The sequence below is a fragment of the Dasypus novemcinctus genome, chromosome 11 (assembly GCF_030445035.2).
Source record: "Dasypus novemcinctus isolate mDasNov1 chromosome 11, mDasNov1.1.hap2, whole genome shotgun sequence".
Lineage (NCBI taxonomy): Eukaryota > Metazoa > Chordata > Mammalia > Cingulata > Dasypodidae > Dasypus > Dasypus novemcinctus.
Window position 1 is genome coordinate 82,385,658 of NC_080683.1, and position 23,619 is coordinate 82,409,276.

Sequence of the window (23,619 nt, forward strand, 5' to 3'; positions counted from 1 at the left end):
TATAAGAATTAAATAGAAAAAGAGCCCCATGTGGTCAGATCCCTGTGTGATGGGATATTAACAGACTCACCTGCAGCAGAACGACCCTCTCACCCCATGGGCACCCTGCAGGGTCCCGCCCCCCTCCCCCCGGCTTTGCCCCCTTGAGGCACACACCTTGACAGCTCAGAGACTACTCATGCTGGTCATCATGGCCACATTTCCTGTTATGATTTTCCTTTTCTTTCTTTCAGGAGGTGCACAGTATGATCAAAATCATATTATCCTCAACACTGTCAGCAAAGAGAAGTTATCCCAAGTGTGGGAAGCCATGGTCCTCTAAATCTGAATAATGCATGTAAGAGGAATCTTTCCAGAGGGTCCTTCCAGCCACCTTTTTTTTTTTAGGGGGAAAAAAAAAAAAAAGAGCAACACTGATGGAAGAGAGCCAAGAGGAAAAGGTGGATCTACTTCTTCAATAATTCCAAATTCAGTCTTGCATTATCCTGCCACAACCAGGAGAATTGTCACATCTTTTTAACAGATTATAATAGTTTTAAACCAGTGATTTGTCCTTTTTTCATTCTTGCCTTTCATTTCCTTTCAGACGCAACTTAAAACATGTTGCCTCATTAGTAGCTTTGGGGTGTTTATAAAAATAGTTACATCAGGACTTCAAAACTGTACATTTTAAATTATTTCCAAACATAGCAACAGGAGAGAATATTAACAAATTTACCAACCTTGGGGACTTATAAATCCTGTACATTTTAAAAGAGAAGGATAAAAGCATAAGCTTGTAATGGAGAAGACTATTTAGCATCTGAGAAGAAATACTTTATTAGGCTTTTAATTTTGGTCCATTACCTTATGTTTTCTGGAATCACTAATTATACAGTATAGTCTGCGTATGCAGACATATTTTAAGGAACTGAATAATATGAACAAAATACTACTTTATTTCAGTTAGTATTATAAATTAATGCATTTTAAGATTGCTTATCCATGTCTGCTAACATTTATTAGCAAGATTTGGATTATTTTAATTCACCCGTGGGCTGCCCTAGAATGTCACTAATGAGGATTAAGGCCTCTCTTACAGATGCTACTGGCACAGTATTACCAGGCTGTAAATTATTAGCCCATCTTTCCTCATCTACAACCAGTGCTGAATCAATGTTATGCAATCCTTTGTCAAACTCAGGTCTGTTAGCCTCAGTTCTGGCTCTCTCCAGCTTCGCTGGCACAAGGACAGTGCAGGGCTGCCCTCCCTGCATCATTCCACAGCTGTGCTCCTGGGCAGGTCTGCTGGCAGGACTGAGGCACTCCAACCCTCACGACACTTCTTGTAGCAAAATCAAGAGGTATGGATGGCCAAGAGTAACAGCAATTACCTCAGAAAGAGAAAGAAAACAAACCTTTAAGGGATGCTTGTTGTTCAAACCTTGGAACTATGAAAGCCCTAAAATGCAGCATTTTAAGAATGAAAACTGGAAATATTTAGCTGCTGACAATATACTGGCCCACATGGTACCATCTAGACTGGGTTCTACTTAAGTACATTCTTCCCCTTTGGTCCTCATTTTTTTGTCCTCTTCACTGGTGTTCTTTCATGGGTAAAAAAAATATTGTTCCTTTTTCATCTGTTTAAATGTGTTTCCAATTCTAAAATTCTGGTTCTCTCTGGAGTCCATGCTAGGCAATTATGGGCATCAAAACAGTTTATCTTCAGTTTTAAAATGGATGACATGTACAGTGGTACCACAGCTGCCAACATGTCTGTCTTGTTCTTGGTGTAAGCTCTGATTTTTAGGCCTTTTGTATGAATCATTACAATATGGTGGGGTAAGGCATTCTATAATAGCTTGTGTTGAATTTATCTCTTGAATAAACTTGTTTCTGGTTAACTGTACTGATGAAATCTGATAGTCCATTCAGTAGTCCTCATATAACATTATGAAGAGTCAGCTGGCAGATTAGAAACAAATGTCTTATCAGTTAGGACAAGGCAGATTTGAGGGGTGCTGGGCCAAGAGCAGAGAAAGTTTTAATGACCACCTTCTTTCTGGACTCAAGGGCAAAAGGGTACATTACACTTTACTGAGGCTGTACATGAGGGTAAGTGGTACCTGCCTCATTTGCCTTTCGAAGGAGGACCAAGGGGTGGGGACTCAAAGCCCTAATGATGTGGCCCAATCAAAGCCCCCATCATAACAACCACGCCCATATACAGACCAGATTACAAATAATCCAATATCTATTTTTGGAATTCATAACCATATCAAACTTCTACAGACCCCTTCGGAGGCAGTCCATGAGCTTGAATTGAAAATTCAAAAAAACCATTATTGCTATAGGAACATGTTGGTGTGGGTGTGGTATTTACTAAGTAACACAGTATAGTGTGGAACACAAAAGGTTCAAGAACCCTTGCCTTAGAAGAATGAAGGGACACAGACTGAAGATACAAAGAGCACACGGCACTGATTTATGGGCATATGAGGTCAGAAAGGAGGACTTTAGGCCTCATTAGAATGGTTCTGATTTCCATGGAGAAACTCTGAAATGTTTCAATTGTTGAAAACTTGAAGCCCAGCCCCTGTGCAAAATGTTGAAACTTTAACCTTAACTTTTCCTATTAAAAGAGTGAACGAGATTTTTACATATGACTCTTAAGAGATTCAGAATTTCGAAGGTTCTTAGGACTTTAGGAAGAATAAAGGCAAAGGACAAATCTTGGCTAGTAAGAAGATTGCTCATTGATGAATTCGAGGAACTAGCTTTAAATAAGCTTGTCATGCTACCATCCACTCACATTTCCAAAGTTTTAGTATCTCACAAATATGAATATAATAGAGTTTGAGCTAAAAGCAACTCTAACTTTGATAGACCAATATTGATTTTTTTTGTATCCTGTCTTATTTACTTGTGTTAACTTGAAACTGCTCAACAGACAGAATGCATGAATGTGTCAGGGGCAGAAGTTACCCTAAAAAGCGGTTTGGGCAGGGCAGGGTGATGTGCAAAGGATGGTGATGAGCTATAAGATTAATCTCTATGCTCAGTTCAGAAGATAGAAAATGACTGGCAAAGACGTTTTTTGTTTTTGTTTTTGTTTTAATTTACATCATAGAATTTATCTAATCTGGGAAAAATACTTGAAGAAGGATGGCTAGAAAAAAGTTTGGGCCCAAAAGCCAACACCAAATACTAAACTGAGTATTTAAACTACATTAATTACAGTCTTTCCTCGCGCATGTCCTCTTTCTACCTTCAGGAAGGCTTCTGGAACTTTAGAAAAAGGGAAGGTTTGTTCAATAACTGGCTGGATCTGAAAAACACAAAAAGAGGTTAACTGGTGAATTTTTAAAAAGTACATCTTTTAAAGCAGATAACTTCTGTAATTAGTTTCTTTAAATCATCACTCAAGGCCAGTTTTCCCTGGGTCCTTCCCCTGTGCCCACCCCACACCCCCTGCACCACTCCTCACAGCTCTGGCCTCACCCCTCCTCTCACTGTGGCAGCCCAACTTGAGCACAGCTCTCTCCTACCTAGAACCCCTCCAAGGGCTCCTACCAAGCCTGCATTGCAAGGCCACCTCAGTCAGGACCTCAGCCCTTGAGTGGGCTCTACATGCCACCAAAATGGTCTACTTATTCTCTGAACATGCTGTTTGTGCCTCTGCATACAAGATGATCAGCCCACAAAGCCTTCTCCTCTGAAGATTCTACCACCCTTCCAGCCCATGTCTCACACTCTTTCTAATCCCCTACTTGGCAGTGTGCTCCCCTTCTGAACCACTCCAGGGCCCACGTGATCCTCATCATAGCTGCTGTCCCTAGCTGAGTACCCATCTTAGCCACCTGTTGTATACGGTAAATACCAAAGGGGGCGTGGCAGCCCAAAGTCTTTGTGGAATGCAGCTCTGTGGCCTCACAGACAACGCACAGAATAAGGACAGATTTTTTAAAATTTATTAAATGTTTGGGATATCTACTGAAACAGAGCTTAAAGTACTCATGGAATAGGCTACCTCTTTTGTATCCCCCACAACACCCAACACGATACCAGTACATAGCAGGAGCTTAAAAAATAGCACTTAGGTGAAAACCCATAAAACAATGGGGAAGCAAGAGTCTTCTGTGGCCTCTCTAGCTTCAGCAGAACTTGTTCCCAGCTGGAGCTGCCTTGGGAGGTCTTGCTAAACGGCAGAGTAGCTGGTTAAAATTTTCAGGAAAGCCAGCACCTTCCTTCAAAAATTAGGTCCCAGCTAAAACCCCTCTTTCCACTAAAATGCCCTAATGAACTCTTCATTTTCAAAACTTCAAACAAAAATCAGTAATTATCCACTTGGTATTTCAGTTGCCTGCCTCCCATAGCTGCCACTGGCAGGGATAAGTTGTCAGAAGTCATAAACCAACTCATACATTTTATAGCCCCTCATCTTTTACAAGAGGAAGAAGTGCAAAGTAAGTATGACACTTGATTCTTGTGGTGATGTTCAGATGCATCTGGTGCACTTTCCTCTTGTGTGACTCACAGCAAGCCACCAGGAGAGCAGCTCAGACTCCAAAAGGACCCTTCTCCAAAGAGCTGAGAATTCTGTGCCCACAAACCACAGCAAGCTCATACTAAAAGTAAGAGCACATACTCGGATCCAGTGTGCCAGGCACTGTGGAGACTGTGCCCCACAGATCTGAGCTGCAGGTGACATGGTACTTGTGCCACCACTCTACCTGCTCCCAAGGAGGACATCACCGATTCATATCCACGGTCCTCCCCACAAGCAAAGCATGCCCGCAGAATCCTCCTCAACTCCACAGTCACTACAGTTAGCTGAGCTGAGCTGGTGAGAGCAGGGGTTCTTAACCAGGGGTCCATGAGCTTGAATTGAAAAAAACCGAGAAACGGACTTGGCCCAGTGGTTAGGGCGTCCGTCTACCACATGGGAGGTCCGCGGTTCAAACCCCGGGCCTCCTTGACCCGTGTAGAGCTGGCCCATGCGCAGTGCTGATGTGCGCAAGGAGTGCCGCCCCACGCAGGGCCCCGCATAGGGGAGCCCCACTCGCAAGGAGTGCGCCCGTAAGGAGAGCCGTCCAGCGTGAAAGAAAGTGCAGCCTGCCCAGGAACGGTGCCGCCGCTGACAACAGACGCGGACAAAGAAACAAGACACAGCAAACAGACACAGAGAAGAGACAACCGGGGGAGGTGGGGGGGGGGGGGGGGAATTAAATAAATCTTTAAAAAAAAAACAAAAAAACAACTTACCTTTTTTCTCTGACCTCTAACTGAAATCTAGCATTTCCTTCACTTATAAATGTATGCAATAAATAAATTACAGTAGTATTCATTTCACCTGACTGGCAAAGGGGTCCCTGTATTAGAGGAAATTGATTTGCTTCTCTGGTAAGAGAATGGAATCCATTAAAAGTTGTTTCCTGTATGGACCACATGAAACCCCCTGAACCCACCACTCTCTTTAAAGCCCTGGGACAGTTTTTGGATGCTGATTACTTGAAAAGGAATCACACAAGGGCATGCTTACCTATTCCCCCCACCCACTTAGAACAATTAAATCAGAATCTCGAGATGAGCTTCCCAGGTGATTTTTATGCACACTAAAGTGGGAATCATTGCAGCCTTTTGCCTTGTTCCTCGGGTCCGTGACTTTCAAACAGAAAGGAGGCGTAGCAGCAACTCATCACTGAGCATCCAACACTACAAAACCAACACAGCAGAGGTGTTACCAGGGTCAGAAAGGAGCCACCTGCTGAACTCCAGAATGAACTGCCTAAGCTCAGCTGGCTATGCGCGCTTTAAAACTCTGATCAGAAGCCCAGATCCTGAACTGATGACACAGGCACTCTGCAGTTACTGCCCGCTTTAATCTGGCTGGTCCGGCCCATTGTGGCGAATAAACCCCCGAGGGCTGACAGTGGCATAATAACCTATTCAGCTATTCCTGTAAGTGACAATGAAAAAAAAAAAAGGGCTTTCGGTGAACAGGCAGGCAAATGCCACTGTTGGCTGAATATGTGACAGCAAATGGAGATTAACTGGACAATGAGACAATGTCTACTTACAGCCTCACATCAGACCTAGATTGCTTGTTTGTTAAAAACAGAGGGAATCAGAGTTAAAATCCAGAGAGGGGAGAGAAAGGTTACTCACAGAGAAGTGGTGGCTGCTTATGTGATGACGCTGCTATCGTCCACCTGGCCCAGGGAGCCTGTCCTAGCGCGGGCTCAACACCGCACTTCCCCCTAGCCGGGGCAGGGGACCGCCACCGGCCAGGGGACGTCCCCAGCAGCAGCCCTCATTTCAGTCGTCAACCCAAATGCAAGAACGGGCTTCTGCTTGTGCCTTACCATCTTAAAGGCGGTACAGAGCCAGGCACGAGGAGGGGGCGCCTGCTACCCTGCAGCCCTTCCCTGAGAACACAGGACAATAGGGTCCCAGTCTCCCTGGATGTGGCCTGGGAATACTGCTGCGTAGCAGTCGCTGGGCAAGCCTCCTTCCCTCTGAGGCAGGAGCCCTACTGCCCTGTGAGAGAAAGAGGAAAGAAAATCCCTCTGAGTAGAAGAGCAAGAGAGGACTGGCGGGGACATTGTCTCGGCGTGCATGGCAGCAGGAAGAGAAGTATTCCCTCAATGCCCATTTTCCCAGTGAGAATCACAGAAGAGTGGCGCTACAGGGATCTTAAATACGAGTGAGTCTGCTTTGATAGGTGAGGAACCCAAAGCCCAGGTGGTTAAGTGGCAGGTGCAAGGTCAGAGCTACCAGCAGCACTGAAAATTAGGGTCCAGGTCTCGCGATTTCATTCCTGCCTGGGATGGATGCAGCTTGGGGAGGGGAAGACCTCAATCACAGTCTTTCTTCCCCACCTCTTTGCCCAGACCCTTTGCCTCATTCTCCAGTGAGCAAGGAAGTGGCAGATCTTAGAAGCTGGGGCGATGTGCAGAGACTAACAGATGACAGATCCCAAGGGAGACCTAAAGTATGAATCCAAATCAACACCCCATGTGGACAGGGACCAGGGGAGGGGTGGCAGGAGCCAGTTCCAGCACCACCTCTTGGACAGGTGTGCTGCTGACCTCTGTAAAAGGTTCAATATATCCAGGGTAGGGTGGGGGAGAAGAGGATTTCAGCTAGGAGATAAGAAGAGGACGAAAGAAAGAGGTGAGTCTTGTGCAGATTTGCCATTGCTGAGGAACTGCCTGTCCCCAGACAGAAAACTCAAACCTGGAAGACAGGTGGTGAGAGCATCGGGGTGCTTTGCAAGGAAATAAATGCACCCCATTCTGGAAAACATCTAGGACTGGTCCCTAGGTCCCCTGGAAAAAGGCTCTCCTTCCAGCTAGAAGGTGAGAGAGGAAAGTTGGTAAACATTTCCCTAGAGAAAAAAACTTGAGAAGAATCAGAAAAATGTCAGGAGCATGAAGGCAATGAGATTCATGAGATATATTCCACATCATGGCAAGGTAATCCTCTTCTGATGATCCCAGAAATTCAGCCCCTATTCATTACATTCTTCCTATGAAGAAAAGATCCAGTTGCAAATAAGGAATTTAAGTTTTGGAATATAACTCATTACATTCTAAATTAGGTCCTGGTCACCCCAGAGAGGTCTGGGAAGTCATCTATTGCACAATTCATTACATTTTTCTCTCAAGCTACACTGTCCAATCTGGTATGCTCTAGCCACATGTGGTTTTAAAATAGAAATTAACCAAAAGTAAATAAAATAAAAAATTTAATCCCTCAGCTGCACTAGCACATTTCAAATGCTCAATAGCCACATGTAGCTAGTGGCTGCCACACTGGACAGAGTGGACAGAGCCACATCCATCACTGCAGGAAGTTGTGTTGGCCAGTGCTGCTGGGAAGGTAGCCCAGGGTGGCCAACACACCTCTCTTCACCCTCCTGGGTGGCGCAGAGTGGCAGTCGACCCTCAATAAATGCGTACCGAAGTGAATTCAAATAATTACATAGAAAGGATTCTCATCTGGCTAGAACAAAGAAATAAACTGAGAGATCTTTATCACTGCTCAGCCAAGATGCTTGGCTGGCCACCTAGAATCTTGACTAGACCTGTAGACTTTAAGCTCATGATCTCAGAGGGCTCTAATACTTATATGGAGAACATATGTGTGCAAATGAACACACTCAAAAAGACAAAGAGGTACAACGAAAAACTGTCCTCCCATGCTTGATCCCTAGCCGGCCAGTTCCCCTCCTCAGGAACAGTCAATATTTCAAGTTCCTTGCACATCCTTGTGAGATACACTATATACTGTGGTGGGCAGAATAATGGTACCAAAGATATCCATGTCCTAATCCTCTGCATTTGGGAATATGTTACCTTACATGGCAAAACAGACTTAGCTGATGTGATTAAAGTAAAGAGTCTGAGACAGGGAGATTATCCTGGATTATCTCTGTGGGCCCAACAGGATCACAAGGGCCTTACAAAGGGTGACATAGGAGGGTCAGAGTCAGCGAAAAATATGTGGCAATGGAAGTAGATGTCAGAGATGTGAGGCCATGAGCCAAGGAAAGCGGGTGGCCTCTAGAGGCTGGAACACAACCCTGTCTACCCATTCTGGATTTCTGATCTCTAGAACTGTAAGAAAATAAATGTGTGTTGTTTTATGCTACTAATAGAAAACCAACATATGTATATGTAAACAAATAGGTATAAATATTTTCCTCCAAAGCAAGTTCTGAGCAGTAGCTGACTATGGTCTGAAATACCTGCCTGTCTCCTTCCTCTCAGTCCTAAAAGATATTGAGAAATAAAATAAAAGAGGATTTTGTAGATAGAATTCACCTCTACCAATCAAATGCTTGGATGACTGTTTTACTTAAGCAGAAAAGAACAGGCTTGGGGGGGTAGCTTTAGTACTTCACTATCTACACCTAGATCATAAAGGCAGCAAGGTGTGGTGGAAGAAATTGTCCTAGGGGTCTGGAGATCTGGGCTCTGCCTGGCTGAGCAACCCTGAGCAAGTCATTTCATCTCTTAGGGCCTTTGTCTCCTCCAATGTGACATAATGGCGAGGTGGGGGTGGGAAGAACAGAGGGCCGTAAACTATATAAGTGCTAGGTTCTTCTATTTCAGATCAGTATATAACTCAAGTATCCTCGGCCTGAATACAATTTTTGCCATGGCCTTCCTAGCCCCCACTGGAAAGTTTGTTACATAGCGTAAAAACAGGAAATGTTTATTGTGCTTAGGAGTAAATGCCAATAAACCGTTTGTAGGCACAATTTCAGCAGCAGCCCATTTACACTCAATGTGCTAATTATAACTAATTCTTTTTGAGACTGCCTGGAACAGCTGTTTTCAAATTGGTGCCTTGGCTCTGCAGAGCAGCTGCAGGGAAAGAGAAGGAACGTCCAAAGGGAGGCCATCCCGTTGTCACGGCAGCCAGCAGAGCAACTCTTCCCCTGCCAGTTCTATAAACTGGTGGCGGGGGGTGGGGGGGCTTGGCATGAATGGGTTTCACTGTTAAAAAATATTAATAACCACCACTAGTCTAAGATAAGGATCTTTTTTCTGTAAAGGCTAGATAGTAAATATTTCAGTCTTTGTGAGCAACACATAATCTATGTTCTTCTCTGTGTAATTTTTAACAATTTTTTTAAAGTGTAAAAACCATTCTTACTTCAGCGGACTTACAAAAACCAACCTCACGCTGGATTGGACTTGTTAGCCATAGTAGGCCAATCCCTGGTCTAAGGTAAAATGAAAATGCTACACGATCATTGTAAAGTTCAGATTGAAATTGTGCCTATCAAAAGTGCCTACCTACTGTGTGCAACAGAAGTCTTCATAATGACAGCATGTGAAACAATGACTGAATCTGGCTTGCCAGGAGCACTGAATCGGGAGGTTCCCTTATACTTCTGAAATTTCAGCTCCTTATCACTCTTGGCCTGCCAATGGTGGGAACATTAAGGGCCTTAATTCCAAAAACATTTGCTGAAAGCCGAGAGCAGGCGCAGGCAGGGCTGGCGGTGGTAATGACAGGAATAACTGAGTGCTCTTCCCGGTGGATAGTGACTCAGGGCTGACCCATTGTTACCGGGTCACACAGCGCTAACAAGCAGAATTTAGAATCCACCGATAATACTCATCATCCAGATTTCATTTTTACTAGGACAGTTTAAGTTACAAGTGACTAGTGCCAGATTTCCTCCATCTTCCTAGAAGTAAGTTTCTAATGAAGTAAAACAGGCAAGAGGGCAAGACAATGGATAAGAAGACGACTAGAAAGTAGGCCACAAGAGAAGTTCCAGACACTAAACTAGATTTTCAAGAGCTGGCTATTTAGAAATCATTCAAAATTATATATTCAAAATTATTTTTAAAAAATACCTTTTGACTCACTAATTTCATTTCTAAGAATAGAAATGGTTATACTCACAATTAGGTACTGAACCCATGTACTAGGCTATTCACTGAAACATTTGTAATATAGTAGCAAAAGATTGGAATGAATAAATAAACTATGGAACATTCATATTATGCAGGTGTTTTTTTTTTTTAAAGAAAAGGAAGCTTTCTATATTCTGACATGGAACAAAGTCCAAGACATACAGTTAAATAAAAAAATTAAGGTGCAGAATAGTATGTATAGCATATTACCCATTTGGATTAAAAAGAAAGGAAGGGAACACCCAAGAAACTAGAACTACTGGTTGCCTCTGGCAAGGAGAATCTCGGTGACTGGGGAACAGGAGTCAAAAGAAGATCTCACTGAATACCTTTTCCTACCCCTTTGATTTTAAACCTTATGAATATATTATCTACTTAAAAACTTAAGAGAGTTGGCCCTTGGGACAACCAGCAAGATGGTGACAGAGTAAGGAGTTTCTAGTCAGCTTGTGCTACAGAGCAGTTCATAACCACCTAGAAATATCTAAAGCACCTGTTTGGAGGTTCTAGGAGACCAGAAGAGCCTTGTGAAACATCCTTGAAAGAATGGGAGGAGGAGACTGCCCATCTGCAGAGAAGATTCCTGAGAGCACTCCATGCTGCTGAGACAAGTACCCATCCTCCACTGGCAGCACAAGCTGCCTTGGGAGCTAATCTGTGGCTGGAACTAGAAGCTCCACTTCCCAAAAATGGGCTAGGAAGAGAGAGAGGGTTGGGCACCAACTTCAGCTACTGATTAGTACATTTGGCAGGCTAAAGTATAATCCTATGAACAGCTAAAGTTTGAACTTGTCCAAGTCAGAAAGAGGCTGGTAGCCACCATTTTAACTCCACCCCCGGCACAAGAGGAAGCGGAGTGGACTGAAAATCACAGTGCTGGTAGGGACCAGCTTCTTTCCAGCCAGATCCGACTGCAGCTCTAGCCTAAGCCCCAGTCCCACCTCTGGCAGGGAGGAAGCTGGGGGGATCTGTGCCAACCTCTCTGGGAAAATTCAGGCCACGCAGTGAAAGCTAGTGATCATCCTACTCTGGTGGTGCAAGCCGCCTTAGGAGCTATTTTGTGGCTGGAATTAGAAGTTCCATTTCCTGAAAACAGGGAAGGAAGTGATGGTTGGCCATTGATTTCAGTTACTGACTAGTAAATTGGCAGGCTAAAGTAGAATCCTAAGAACAGCTAAAGTTTGAACCTGTCCAAGTCTGAAAGAGGCCAGTAGCTGCCATTTTGACTCCACCCCTAATATGAGGGGAAGCAGGACTGACTGAAAATCACAATGATAGGAGGGACTGGCTTCTTTCCACGCAGATTGAACTGCAGTCCTAGTCTAGGCTTCAGCCCACCTCTAGCAGGCAGGAAGCTGGCGGGCCCTGCACCAGCCTCTCCAGCTAACTGCAGGTACATTCATCTGGTACAGAATGAATAGCTGGAAGTCTACCAGGGCAACTGTGGGCATCTTGGACCCATATGGCATAGATTGCTGCTCACACCTGCAGTTCCATCCCACCCCAGGCAGAAGAGAAAGGGGCATGAAGCTTTATCAGTCTCTCTGGGTAACTACAGTCTAGGCCTGCAGGACTTGGATTATTACACACAGGGGTAGGCTCTGTTCCTACCCCTGGCAAAGGAGAATGTTGGGTGAAGCTTCGTTGGTCCCTGGGGCAATAAGGGCAGCTTGAACCTCCACAGCTTACAAAACCAACTACATCCTTGGCTCCTACTAAATAAACAGCAAGGAAGAAGGGGCAAGAAAGCCCTAAACTAAAGAGAGAAACTGTACCCAGAATAAACACTCTAGTAAGGCAGATGCCAAGTCACCAACAAAAAATTACAATTCACACCAAGAAACAGGAAGATAGATATGGTCCAGTTAAAGGAACACAAAGAAGAATTTGAAAGGATACACAGGAAAATAGCAGATCTTATGGGAATGAAAGGCACAATAAATGAAATAAAAAATACACTGGAATCACATAGTAGCAAATTTGAGGAGGCAGAAGAAAGGATTGGTGAGCTTGAAGAAATGGCCTCTGAAAGCAAACAAACAAAAGAAGAGAGGAAGAAAAGAATGGAAAAAATTGAACAGGGTTTCAGGGAACGAAACAGCAGCAAGAAATGTATAAACATATGTGTCACAGGTGTCCCAGAAGGAGAAGAGAAGGGAAAAGGGGCAGAAAGAATATTTGTAGAAAGAATGGTAGAAAATTTCCCAACCCTATTGAAGGACATAGATATCCATGTCCAAGGATTACAGTGTACTCCCATTCAAATAAATCTGAATGGACCGACTCCAAGACACATACTAACCAGAATGTCAAATGCCAAGACAAACAGAGAATTCTGAGAGCTGCAAGAGAAAAGCAATGCATAACATATGTAGCAGTTTGATATTATTGATGAATTCCAAAAAGTAATATTGGATTATGTTTGTAAATTGGTCTTTTCCTCTGGGCATATTAGATTCTATTGGATTCAGAGGTTTACTTGATTACTTGTGCCAGTAGGGCATTGAGTCCCTGCCTCTCCGTGGGTGGGGACTCACAGATAAAAGGCACGGCAAAAGATAGAGTTGCAGCATTTTGATGTCAGGGTTTTTAATGTTGGAGTTTGATGCTGAAGTCTTAAGCTGGAACCCTGGGAATTAAGCACACAAAGGAAAGAGAAGCAAGCCCTGGGAAGAAAGGAACCCTGAGCCTGGAAATAAGCAAGCCCTGAGAAGAGAGGAACCATGAGCCCAGAGAGAAGCAAGACCTGGGAAGAAAGAAACCCAGGAAGCCAGGGCCCTGGCAGATGTCAGCAGCCATCTTGCTCCAACACGTGAAAATAGACTTTGGTGAGGGAAGTAATTTATGTTTTATGGCCTGGTATCTGTAAGCTCCTACCCCAAATAAATAGCCTTTATAAAAGCCAACAGACTTCTGGTATTTTGCATCTGCACCCCTTTGGCTGACTAATACCATATATAAGGCATACCCAATAAGATTATATGTTGATTTCTCATTAGAAACTATGGAGTTAAGAAGAAAGTAGTATGATATAGTTAAGATACTTTAAGAGAAAAACTTCTAGCCAAGAATCTTATTATCCAGCAAGACTGTATTTCAAAACTGAGGGTGAATTTATAATATTCACAGATAAATAGAAACTGAGAGAGTTTGTAAACAAGAGACTGGCTTTGCAGGAAATACTAAAGGCTATGCTACAGCCTGAAAAGAAAAGACAGGAGAGAGAGGCCTGGAAGAGAGTCTAGAAATGAAGATTATATCAATAAAGGTAAATAAAAGTGTCAAAAGAGAGGTGAAAATAAAATATGGCAGATAAAACCCAAATATTCAGGAATAAGCTTAACCAATGATGTAAATAACTATAGGGAAGTGGATCTGGCTCAACTGATAGAGCATTTGCCTACCACATGGGAGGTCCAGTATTCAAACCCAGGGTCTCCTCACCCATGTGGTGAGCTGGCCCACGCACAGTGCTGACGCGTGCAAGGAGTGCCGTGCCAAGTAGGAGTGTCCCCTGCATAGGGAAGCCCCATGCACAAGGAGTGCAACCCCGCAAGGAGAGCTGCCCCATGCGAAAAAAGTGCAGCCTGCCCAGGAGTGGCGCCGTACACATGGAGAGCTAACACAGCAAGATGATGCAACAAAAAAGAGACAAAGATTCCTGGTGCCGCTAACAAGAATGCAAGCAGACACAGAAGAACACACAGCAAATGGACATAGAAAGCAGATAATGGGGGGGGGGGAATAAATAAAAATAAATCTTAAAAAAAAAGAAAACTACAAGTCATTATTAAAAGAAATCAAAAAGACCTAAATAATTGGAAGACCATTCCATACTCAGACTGGAAAACTAAGTATCATTAGGATGTCAGTGCTACTCATATTGATATATAGATTGAATGCAATCCTGATTAAAAAATCCACCAGCATTTTTAAATAAATGGAAAACATGATTATCAAACATTTTAGAAGGGCAAGGAGTCCTGAATAGACAGAAACATCTTAAAAAGAAGACTAAAGTTAAAGGACTCTTGTTTCTGGTCTTTAAGTCATATTACTTAGCTACAGTGGTTAAAAACAGCATGGTACTGGCATAAAGATAGACACATAGACCAATGGTACAGAACTGATGGTTCAGAAACAGACTGTCACATCTATGGTCAAGTAATTTTTTTTTTTAATTTATTTAATTTCCCTCCCCTCCCCCAGTTGTCTGTTTTCTGTGTCTTTTTGCTGCGTCTTGTTTCTTGTTTCTTTGTCCGCTTCTGTTGTCGTCAGCGGCACGGGAAGTGTGGGCGGCACCATTCCTCGGCAGGCTGCTCCCTCCTTCGCGCTGGTTGGCTCTCCTTATGGGTGCACTCCTTGCGCGTGGGGCTCCCCTACGCGGGGGACACCCTGCGTGGCGCGGCACTCCTTGCGCGCATCAGCACTGCGCATGGCCAGCTCCACACGGGTCAAGGAGGCCTGGGGCTTGAACCGCAGACCTCCCATGTGGTAGACGGACGCCCTAACCACTGGGCCAAAGTCCGTTTCCCTATGGTCAAGTAATTTTTGACTAGCCTGTCAAACCCACCCAGCTCGGGCAGAAGAGTCCTTTCAACAAATGGTGCTGAGAGAACTAGATATCCATAGCCAAATGAAGGAAAGAGGACCCCTATCTCATATCTTATTTAAAAACTAACTCGAAATAGATAAAAAAACCTAAACAAAAAAGCAAGAACCATAAAGCTTCTAGAAGAAAATGTAGGAAAATATCTTCAAGACCTGGTGGTAGGTAGTAGATTTCTTAAAGAAGATAAGAGGAGGAGTGAGATGGACTACTGATGTTTAAAGTATGTAGTAGTTTTAATTAACTTTACTGTAAAAGTGTGGAAATGTACAGAGTTGATGTTAATACATTATACTTAGTAACAGCTGGTTTATAAATGGGAATGTAGCTTAAAACGATAGTCTAGGTATGAAAATACCAATTGACAGAAAGCTAGAGAATAATCTAGGGACTGAATAGCACAATAAACCCAAAGGTGGATAAGAATTGTGGTCGTTGGTACAGATGCAAGAGTGTCCTTTGTGAGCTAGAGCAGATGTACATCACTATTACAGGGTGGTGGGAATATGGAAAAGCATGAGAAAAATACAACTGGAATGACCTCTGGACTGTGGTTAACAGTAATAATGTAATATTCATGCATCTATGCCAAAGATGTACTCTGTTAATAGGGGAGTATGGAAAAAGTGTGCCAAATGTATGCTATGGACTTGTAATAATCTGAGGATATTATCTCATAATCTGTAATGAATATTCCACTACAGTGTGGTATGCTGATAGCAGGGTATTATATGAGAATTCTGCATATGTGCATGATTGTTTTCTAAGTTTACAGCTTCTGACATAAAAATAGATTTAAAAAATAATAATAAGGTAGGTTGGGGGGAAATACACCAAATGTAAGTTAAGGACTATAATTAGTAGTAAGATTTTGACAATATTCTTTCACAATTTGTAACAAATGTCTCACAATGCAAGGTATTTGTGGTGGGCTGATGTATCAGACTCCTGTATGATGTTATGCATGCTTGCTTTATAAATTCACAACTTTTACTATATACTTATTGTTTATGTGTGTTCATGTAAGAATGATATAGAAATAATAATAATAATAATAATGGGGTAAGTTGGGGAAAGAATACTTTGGTTAGTAGTAATACTTTGAGGATGCTCTTTAATCACTAGTTAAAAATGTTTCACAACAATGCAAGGTATTGATGGTATGGTGAAGTATGAGAGTCCTGTATGATGTTATGTATGTTTGTTTTGTAAGTTCACAACTTTTACTATACACTTGTTTATGTATGTTTATGTATGAGTGATATCATTCAATAAATTTTTAAAAAACTGTAAAAAAAAAAAAAAGAGTTGGCTCTTGGCTCAGGGCTCTATACTGTCAAAATTCTCTCCTACAACTCCAGCTCCTCTACTGGATACCTGCTAATCAAATTCATTCATTTAACCATGACTTTAAAATGCTGTTTGACCTAAAGTAAGGGGGAAATGGAAAGGAGAAATGAGTTTATATGGCTACGAGTTTCTAAAAAAGAGTCTGGAGGCTGGCAGAAGGTTTGCCCTCATGCACAACTGAGCAGAGTCAGAGAGACAGATAAAGCAGATACAACCCCCAGATATTGGTTCCTTTGAGGGCTAAAGAGACCCATGGGAGTTATGGTCATGGCCGATGGGGTTAACTACCAGGGCAGATGGCCCCTCTTTGGAAATGGTGTTTATGTGTGATGAATCTGGACTCAGATGGGATCTCCCTTCATAAGACTTTCATGCTAATGTGCTGGAGGTGCAGTTAATGTTGGGGTTTAAGATATATTTAGGGGATTTGAATCTCTGGACTGACAAAGTGATAGCCAGATCCTGAGCCTCAACAGACTCCAGCACCTACAATCTGATTTATTGGACTTACCACACTCAGCTAAGATGGAGGTGAAGAAGGACAACCACCACACCATGGAGCCTAGAGTGATTACAACTGAAAATGGGAGGATTGCATCCAGCATCCAGGTGGAATCTGAGCCTCCTCTTGACATAAAGGTGCAATGGACACAACCAATCCAGTGTCCACATAGAAGAGGTGGCATTGGATTGGGAAAAGTGGACATAATGGACAAAGGGTATGGGGAAAGGCAGGAAGAGATGAGAGGTGGAGGCGTCTTCGGGACATGGAGCTGCCCTGGATGGTGCTTCAGAGGTAATCACCGGACATTGTAAATCCTCACAGGGCCTACATGATGGAATAGAGGAGAGTATGGGCCATGATGTGAACCAATGTATATGAGGTGCAGAGGTGCCCAAAGATGTACTTACCAAATCCAATGGATGTGTCATGATGATGGGAACGAGTGTTGTTGGGGGGGGGGAGAGGGGGGGTGGGGGGGTGGGGTTGAATGGGACCTCACATATATATTTTTAATGTAATATTATTACAAAGTCAATAAAAAATAAAAAAAATTAATAAAAAAAAAAAAAAATTCATTCATTTAGCCAAAACTTGGGAGAATTTAAATGTCCTTGTCCAGGTTTAACAAATCTTTACCCACTGCATAATATGTAAAATAGTTCTGTTGTGTTATCCCTTCCAGTTTCCTGAAAGAAACAGGCAATGACACAGCTAAACAACCTTAAACCACAGAGAAGCAGTGGCAGGACAAGATACTCCAGCTGCCCTCATTGTGGCATCCAGTTTCATGTATCAACTTTCACATACCCAGAGCCCTTCACCATCATAAGTGGCTCCTGAGCCCAAATAACCCTGGTGAGGAGTGGAGAGAATCAAAGGCAAAAGGAATGTTCCCTCACTCACCCTCCTTCAAGGACACTTTAGGATATCTTTATTTCTATCACGTCCTCTTTTAGCCCTTCTACTGGTTATCTGCCAAAATTAATAAGTAGATATATACAAGCCACTTCTCTTTCCTGTTGGGTAAATAGTAGTTTCCAGGTAGAGCGAAAGAGTCACAATATTTTGAATACAAAAGAGCAATGGTAAGCATGTGGACAGCCTGGAGCAGATATTAGGACAAGTACAATCATGCACTTCTGAAGGACAGGGTCCTCACTATCACTGGGGCTCAAACCACATGAAGCCACTTATACAGAATTACAGGCAAAATTATCTGATGACAGTTCATTGCCTTCTTCCTAGAAATAAAATAAGCATCCCTGTGTGATGACAAGGCCAGTGTGGGGGAATCCTTCAGAGAACACTCACTTTCAAAGTCATAATAAGGCTGACCCCTTCTCTACCCAGTACATATCAAGATTTAGAAGGAAGTCCAAGGGAAGGTATGCAAACTTGGAACCAAAGCAATTTAGGAAAACTGACAGACCATTTTCTATCAGGTTGTTCCTCAGCTGTAATATAATAAAAATTCTAATCACACTAACAGCAGTCAGTAGTTATCTGGGGGGGATATGAGTATTCGGAGTTCTCTGTATGGGGCTTGTGTTATTTTTGTAACTGTCCTATAAGTTTGAAAGTCTTTCAGAATAAGAAGTTAAAAAAAAAAAAAAAAAAAAAAAGGCAGCTAGTAGTTCCTAAAAACATCCCTTTCCAAAATCCAAATGGAAAGATGTGATGGGCCCACAAGAGACTCTACCCAGTGGCTAAGCATGGATCATGCAGTAGTAATGCTGGCCCCGCTCCAACCTCTTTCCCTGCCTGTGTTAAATGATGAGAATAAGACTTCTTAAGCTAAAGGCCCCATATCAACCTCAAGCACCAAGAATGCAGCTAAACAGTGGACAGGAAATAGCACAGGACTGGGAGTTAAGAGGTAAGAGTTCCAGGGCCACCTCTGCAAACTGAGCATTTCCCTCTATGTCTTTGAGGCAGTTTTCTCATCTGTAAACTGTGAATCAGGTAGGATGATCTCAAGTTACCCTTCTAGGGTGCACTAGATTCTCCTCCCTATAATTTCATATAATTGGTCAGTTAAATCATAAATATCAGTGCCAGAATATAAGTTCACATTCTGGGTTATTCCTCCAGAATGTCAGAGCATTCAAGACCAAGTAAGAGCCTAAATGAGCAGGTGGTAGCTGAAGAGCCTTGCAACCCTAGTACCCCTGAAAGGCCTCTTAATACCTAAAAATGGAAAACCAGACTATAAGCAATAGTCCCTTCCCCACACAGGAAAGTCACTAGTAGTCACAGCATACCAACCAGTTGACTCCACCAAAATCCTTATCAATCCTCACGGACATCCTGGCCATTGACTGTCACAGACTGTATACTTGGTCTCAACTTTACTACACTAGCCCGAGAAACAGGAGACCTGGGAACCTGTTTTCTAGTCCCAGCTCTGGAGGTTTTTAAATTCCACAACATTTGTTCCCCTTGCTTATCTGAAAATCTTCTTTGCTGCAGAGCAGATTCACCCTCAGACAAAAGAAATTTCAGAAGCAACCGCTACTGTAAATTCACAAGAACATTTCTGCCTTTGTGTGTAGAGATCTTTGTGGCAGACAAGTCCTTTTCAGGACCATTACCAAAATATTAGCAGGCCAGCTATATATCGCAGCTCTGCCTCCATCTAACCAATTGTCTTCCGGAAAATCACATAACCTCTCTAGGCCTGCCTCTTCATCTATAAACCATGGTGGCTGGACTAGATGGTGTGAACTTTTTTCAGATACAGCAGTCTATAAATCCCATGGAGACAGAACCATATAAGACAGCTCCTAGATTGCCAAGCCTACCTCTAAGAGAGCACCAATTGGCTAGGTGTGTGGGCATGTCACCAAGCATTCCAAAGGGCACTCTATAGAAATATAAAGGATTGCACATACCTTTCCCGCATCCACTAGTTCCGCAATTTCATCTAGATATAGTCCATTGGCCATGAAAAAGGCCCAGCGATAATGGACTCCTTGCCAGAAATGCTATAAAGAAAACAAAAATGTCAAATGTAGGAAAAGATAAAATCTGATTAAATGGAAATTTAGTAAAAAGAATTTTCCAGATGTCTAAACCAGACAAAATCATCTCCTATTTTATGCTAATAAAATAGGTTGTATACTAGGACCTTAGCACAGTGACTGATGGATGGTGGATGCTCCATAAATGTTTAATAAACAATTGAATGAAGATATATCCATGTGAACTCAGGCTTGTTTACCAAGTCATAACTAACCAACAAGTAAGTACAGGAAAGCTCTCCTTAAAATGGTTTTCTAAATAGTCTTACACTTAGAATTTCTTTCCTAGAAGAAATTAGGAGCTGGGGCCTCTAGGCTTTCTGAGTTTAAATGAAATTCAGAGTCACAGGAAAAGAATTTTTCTTTTTAAAATCAAATTCAAGAATGCACTGGGGGACAATAAGGTATCAAAATGTGATCTTAGCAGATAAGAAATCCAATCACAAAATTGTTCCTGGCTCTGACAGGAATATGGCAGCTTTAAGGGCAAAATGAAGTATAAAGCTCCTTATGGGTCATCTGTTATGGCAAGTACCAATCCAATCAATCTATTATGGAACAGAACTTCCCCAGATGGAGATGATCTTACACCAATAGGGTCGTGACCTCTCTTTTGCCATACCCACTTTTAATTATTATTCGTTAGGTTGGAGGTTGGGTAGGTTGTTATCGAAACAGCAAGTAAGGTCCTGCCCTGATCGAGATTGCAGAGACTTTTAGTCAATAAGATTTTTTTCTATTTACTGGCATTTGCATATATAAATATGAGTTTTGTGTATTTTTATTCTATCAAAACTGCCTTTTATATAACTTAAGTCTTTGGTTGAAAATCATACACACACTCCCCCAATATTTGTGGGTATGTTCTTTTTCATATAAAACATCCATGGTTCTCAAAACACAATGAAATATGAAATACTTCAATTAGTAAAACTTGAAATTTTTGTATATTCAATATTAAATAATTAACTAATTATTGTGTATTCAATTATATACTTGCTTCAACTGTGTAAATAATTCCATTTGCTCTTTGAAGAGAAAAGAATTTAGGTAACCTGAAAGGAAATGAAAGTCTCAGTCATCATAGTATTTATTATAGATAAAGTGATCCTGAAATGAAATTATTTAAGTAGCTGTTGTCATAAAACTACCGTATTGGCCATGCTTGAATAAAGATGGCAGAATGAGAAGTTTCAGGGCTCTCTCTCCCCATAGACGCTTTTAACAAAAACCCAGAACAGGGAGAAACATCTTTCTCAAAGTTCTAGAAAACAGTTAAGTACTGCAGTAACAGTGTGAGTGCCAAGTCAAGTAAAGGACTACTTAAAAGCAGTTGGATCTCAGGTGTCTTGGCTGGCCCCACCCCCATTCCTCATCACTTGGAAGAGAGCTTACATGCACTCCCAGTGTGGGTCCATGGACCCTGCTCCAGAGGGAGCAGAGTAACCCTCATGCATATACTGGAAGATGTATGTGTGGCCCCATCTGTCTAGTGATGGCCTGAGGGACTTGTGATCCCAGAACTTGCCCTGGGTATAGCAGGCAGCTCATCAAGCTCTCCTACAGAACGTTGTAGGAGAGCAGTCATACTTACTAGGGCAAGAGATAGCTGTTCCAGGAGGACATATAGTAAGTACAGTGCTTGTGCCTGTAAGGAAACCATTTCCTAGGGAAGAGGGGTCATTCCTATCTGTGTAAACAGGGAATTCCTAGTGCCACAGGCACATGCCCAAGACAAGAAGCATTCACAGAAAGGATCAGAGCAATTCCTACCCTTTGGCCTTGAGATATTCTCTAAACTCATTGTATGGATATGCCCTGAACAAAAGCACTCTCATAGGTCAATCTTCAAAGATTGGGAAAGATTTCCTCCCATTTTTTTTTTTTTTTTTTTTTTGGTTAGCTCCTGGCATTCAAAGAAAGCTCTGAAATAACATTAGCTGGAATTCTAGTTTAGGAACAGATGCCTCAGAGTCTAAATTCCAGTGACAAGTCTTCAAAATATTAAAATGTCCAGATTCCAAGAAAAGATAAGAAAACATACAAAAAACAGGATGTGACGGTTCAGGCAAAGGTGAAAAACAAAGCATCAGAAACCTTCAATGAAGAGGACCAGACCTGGGACATACCAAAGACTTTTTAAAAATGGTTCTAAATATGCTCAAAGAGCTAAAGGAAAAAAACACAGACAAAGAACTAAAGGAAATAAGGAAAATGACAGATGAACACAAAGAGACTATTAATAGAGTGGTGGATATTATGAAAAGGAACCAAACAGAGCTGAAAAACACAGTAAAAGAAATGAAAAATTCCCTAGAGGGCTTCAGAGCAGTTTGGAGTTGGCAGAAGAAAGAATCAGTGAACTTGAAGACCACTGAAATCATTTAGTCTGAGAAAAAGATGGAAGAAAAAAATGAAAAAATATGAAGAGAGCCGTAGGAGTCTCTGGGGCACAGTCAAACATGGCAATATCTGTATTATGGGAATGACAGAGGAGAAGAAAGGGAAAATGAGACAGAGAAAATATTCAAGGAAATAATGGCTGAAAACTTCCCAAATATAATGAAAGACATGAATATATGCATCCAAGATGCTCAGTGTAATCCAAACAGGATAAATTCAAATTGACTTAAACCACAGGATATTATTATATCAAACTGTTTAAGTCAAAGATAGAGAATATGAAAGCCACAAGAGAGAAACATGTATGCACAAGGGAGCCTCAATAACATTAACTGCTGATGTCTCATCAGAAACTGGAGGTTTGAAGGCAGTGGGAAGACATATTTAAAGTGCTGAAAGCAAAAAAAAAACCCTGCCACCTAAGAATTTTATATCTAGCAGAACTATCTTTCAAAAATGAGACTGGGATTAAGATATTCCCAGATAAACAAAAGCTGAGGGATTCGTTACTACTATACTGGTCCTACAAGATATGCTAAACAGAATTCTGCAGGTTGAAAGGAAAGGAAACTAGATAATTGATCAAAGCTATATGAAAAATCCCCATAAGGGTAATGACATGGGTAAATACAAATGACAGTACTATTGCCATCTTTGGTTTGTAACTACTTTTTACTTCCTACAAGATCTAAAAGGTAAATGCATAAAATGTAATAATAAATCATTGGCTATGTACTCACTGTATAAACATATAATTTGTGACAAGAATTATATAAGGTGGGGGGATGGAGAAGTTTAGGAACTTAGTTTATATATATTATTGAAGTTAAGTTGGTATCAAAGCAAATGAGATTGTTATAGATTTAGGATATAAATTTAAGCCTCATGGTAACTATAAAGGAAATATTGGAGAATATGTAAGCTCAAAGAGATAGAAATTAAAGTATGTGATGCCAAGGGTGGGGAACTGGGAGAATGGGGAGTTAATGCACAATGAGTATAGGGTTTTTGCTTGGGGAGAGGTGAAAGTTTTAGTAATAGAATGTAATGAGTTTACCACAATACTGTAAATGTGATTAATCCCACTGAATGGAAGGCTTGGGAATGGTTTAGATGGGAAAGTTTACGTTGTATATATGTTCCCACAATTTAAAAAAAGCAACTAAGGATACAATGACAACTAAAGACAAAACATGATCCTGTCCAAAATCTAATCAGGGAGGACAGAAAGTTCAAAAGAATATTACTGGCACCTAAGAAAAAACTGGAATACACAGTGTAAGCCTTATATTAATGTTAAATTTCTTGAAC

The 23,619-nt window shown here is 41.8% G+C and overlaps 2 protein-coding genes across 5 annotated transcripts in view; one reads left to right on the forward strand and one right to left on the reverse strand.

The window, feature by feature from the left end:
* The window catches only part of CRYBG1 (crystallin beta-gamma domain containing 1), a 228,517-nt gene extending 226,626 nt beyond the window's left edge, over nucleotides 1-1,891 (forward strand). For both annotated transcript variants that reach the window (XM_058307215.2, XM_058307216.2), the window contains one exon: nucleotides 234-1,891. In XM_058307215.2, the coding sequence (XP_058163198.1) occupies nucleotides 234-322 (89 nt within the window). In that variant the 3' untranslated portion in view covers nucleotides 323-1,891. The remainder of the gene's footprint in view (nucleotides 1-233) is intronic.
* A 1,184-nt stretch (nucleotides 1,892-3,075) lies between these two features.
* The window catches only part of RTN4IP1 (reticulon 4 interacting protein 1), a 62,450-nt gene continuing 41,906 nt past the window's right edge, over nucleotides 3,076-23,619 (reverse strand). For 2 of the 3 annotated variants that reach the window (XM_004478728.4, XM_071218614.1), the window contains exons 8-9: nucleotides 19,777-19,869; nucleotides 3,076-3,310 (exon numbers count right to left, since the gene is read on the reverse strand). In XM_004478728.4, coding sequence (XP_004478785.1) covers nucleotides 3,203-3,310; nucleotides 19,777-19,869 — 201 coding nt within the window. In that variant the 3' untranslated portion in view covers nucleotides 3,076-3,202. The remainder of the gene's footprint in view (nucleotides 3,311-19,776; nucleotides 19,870-23,619) is intronic. The other variant, XM_071218613.1, reaches the window with a different exon arrangement.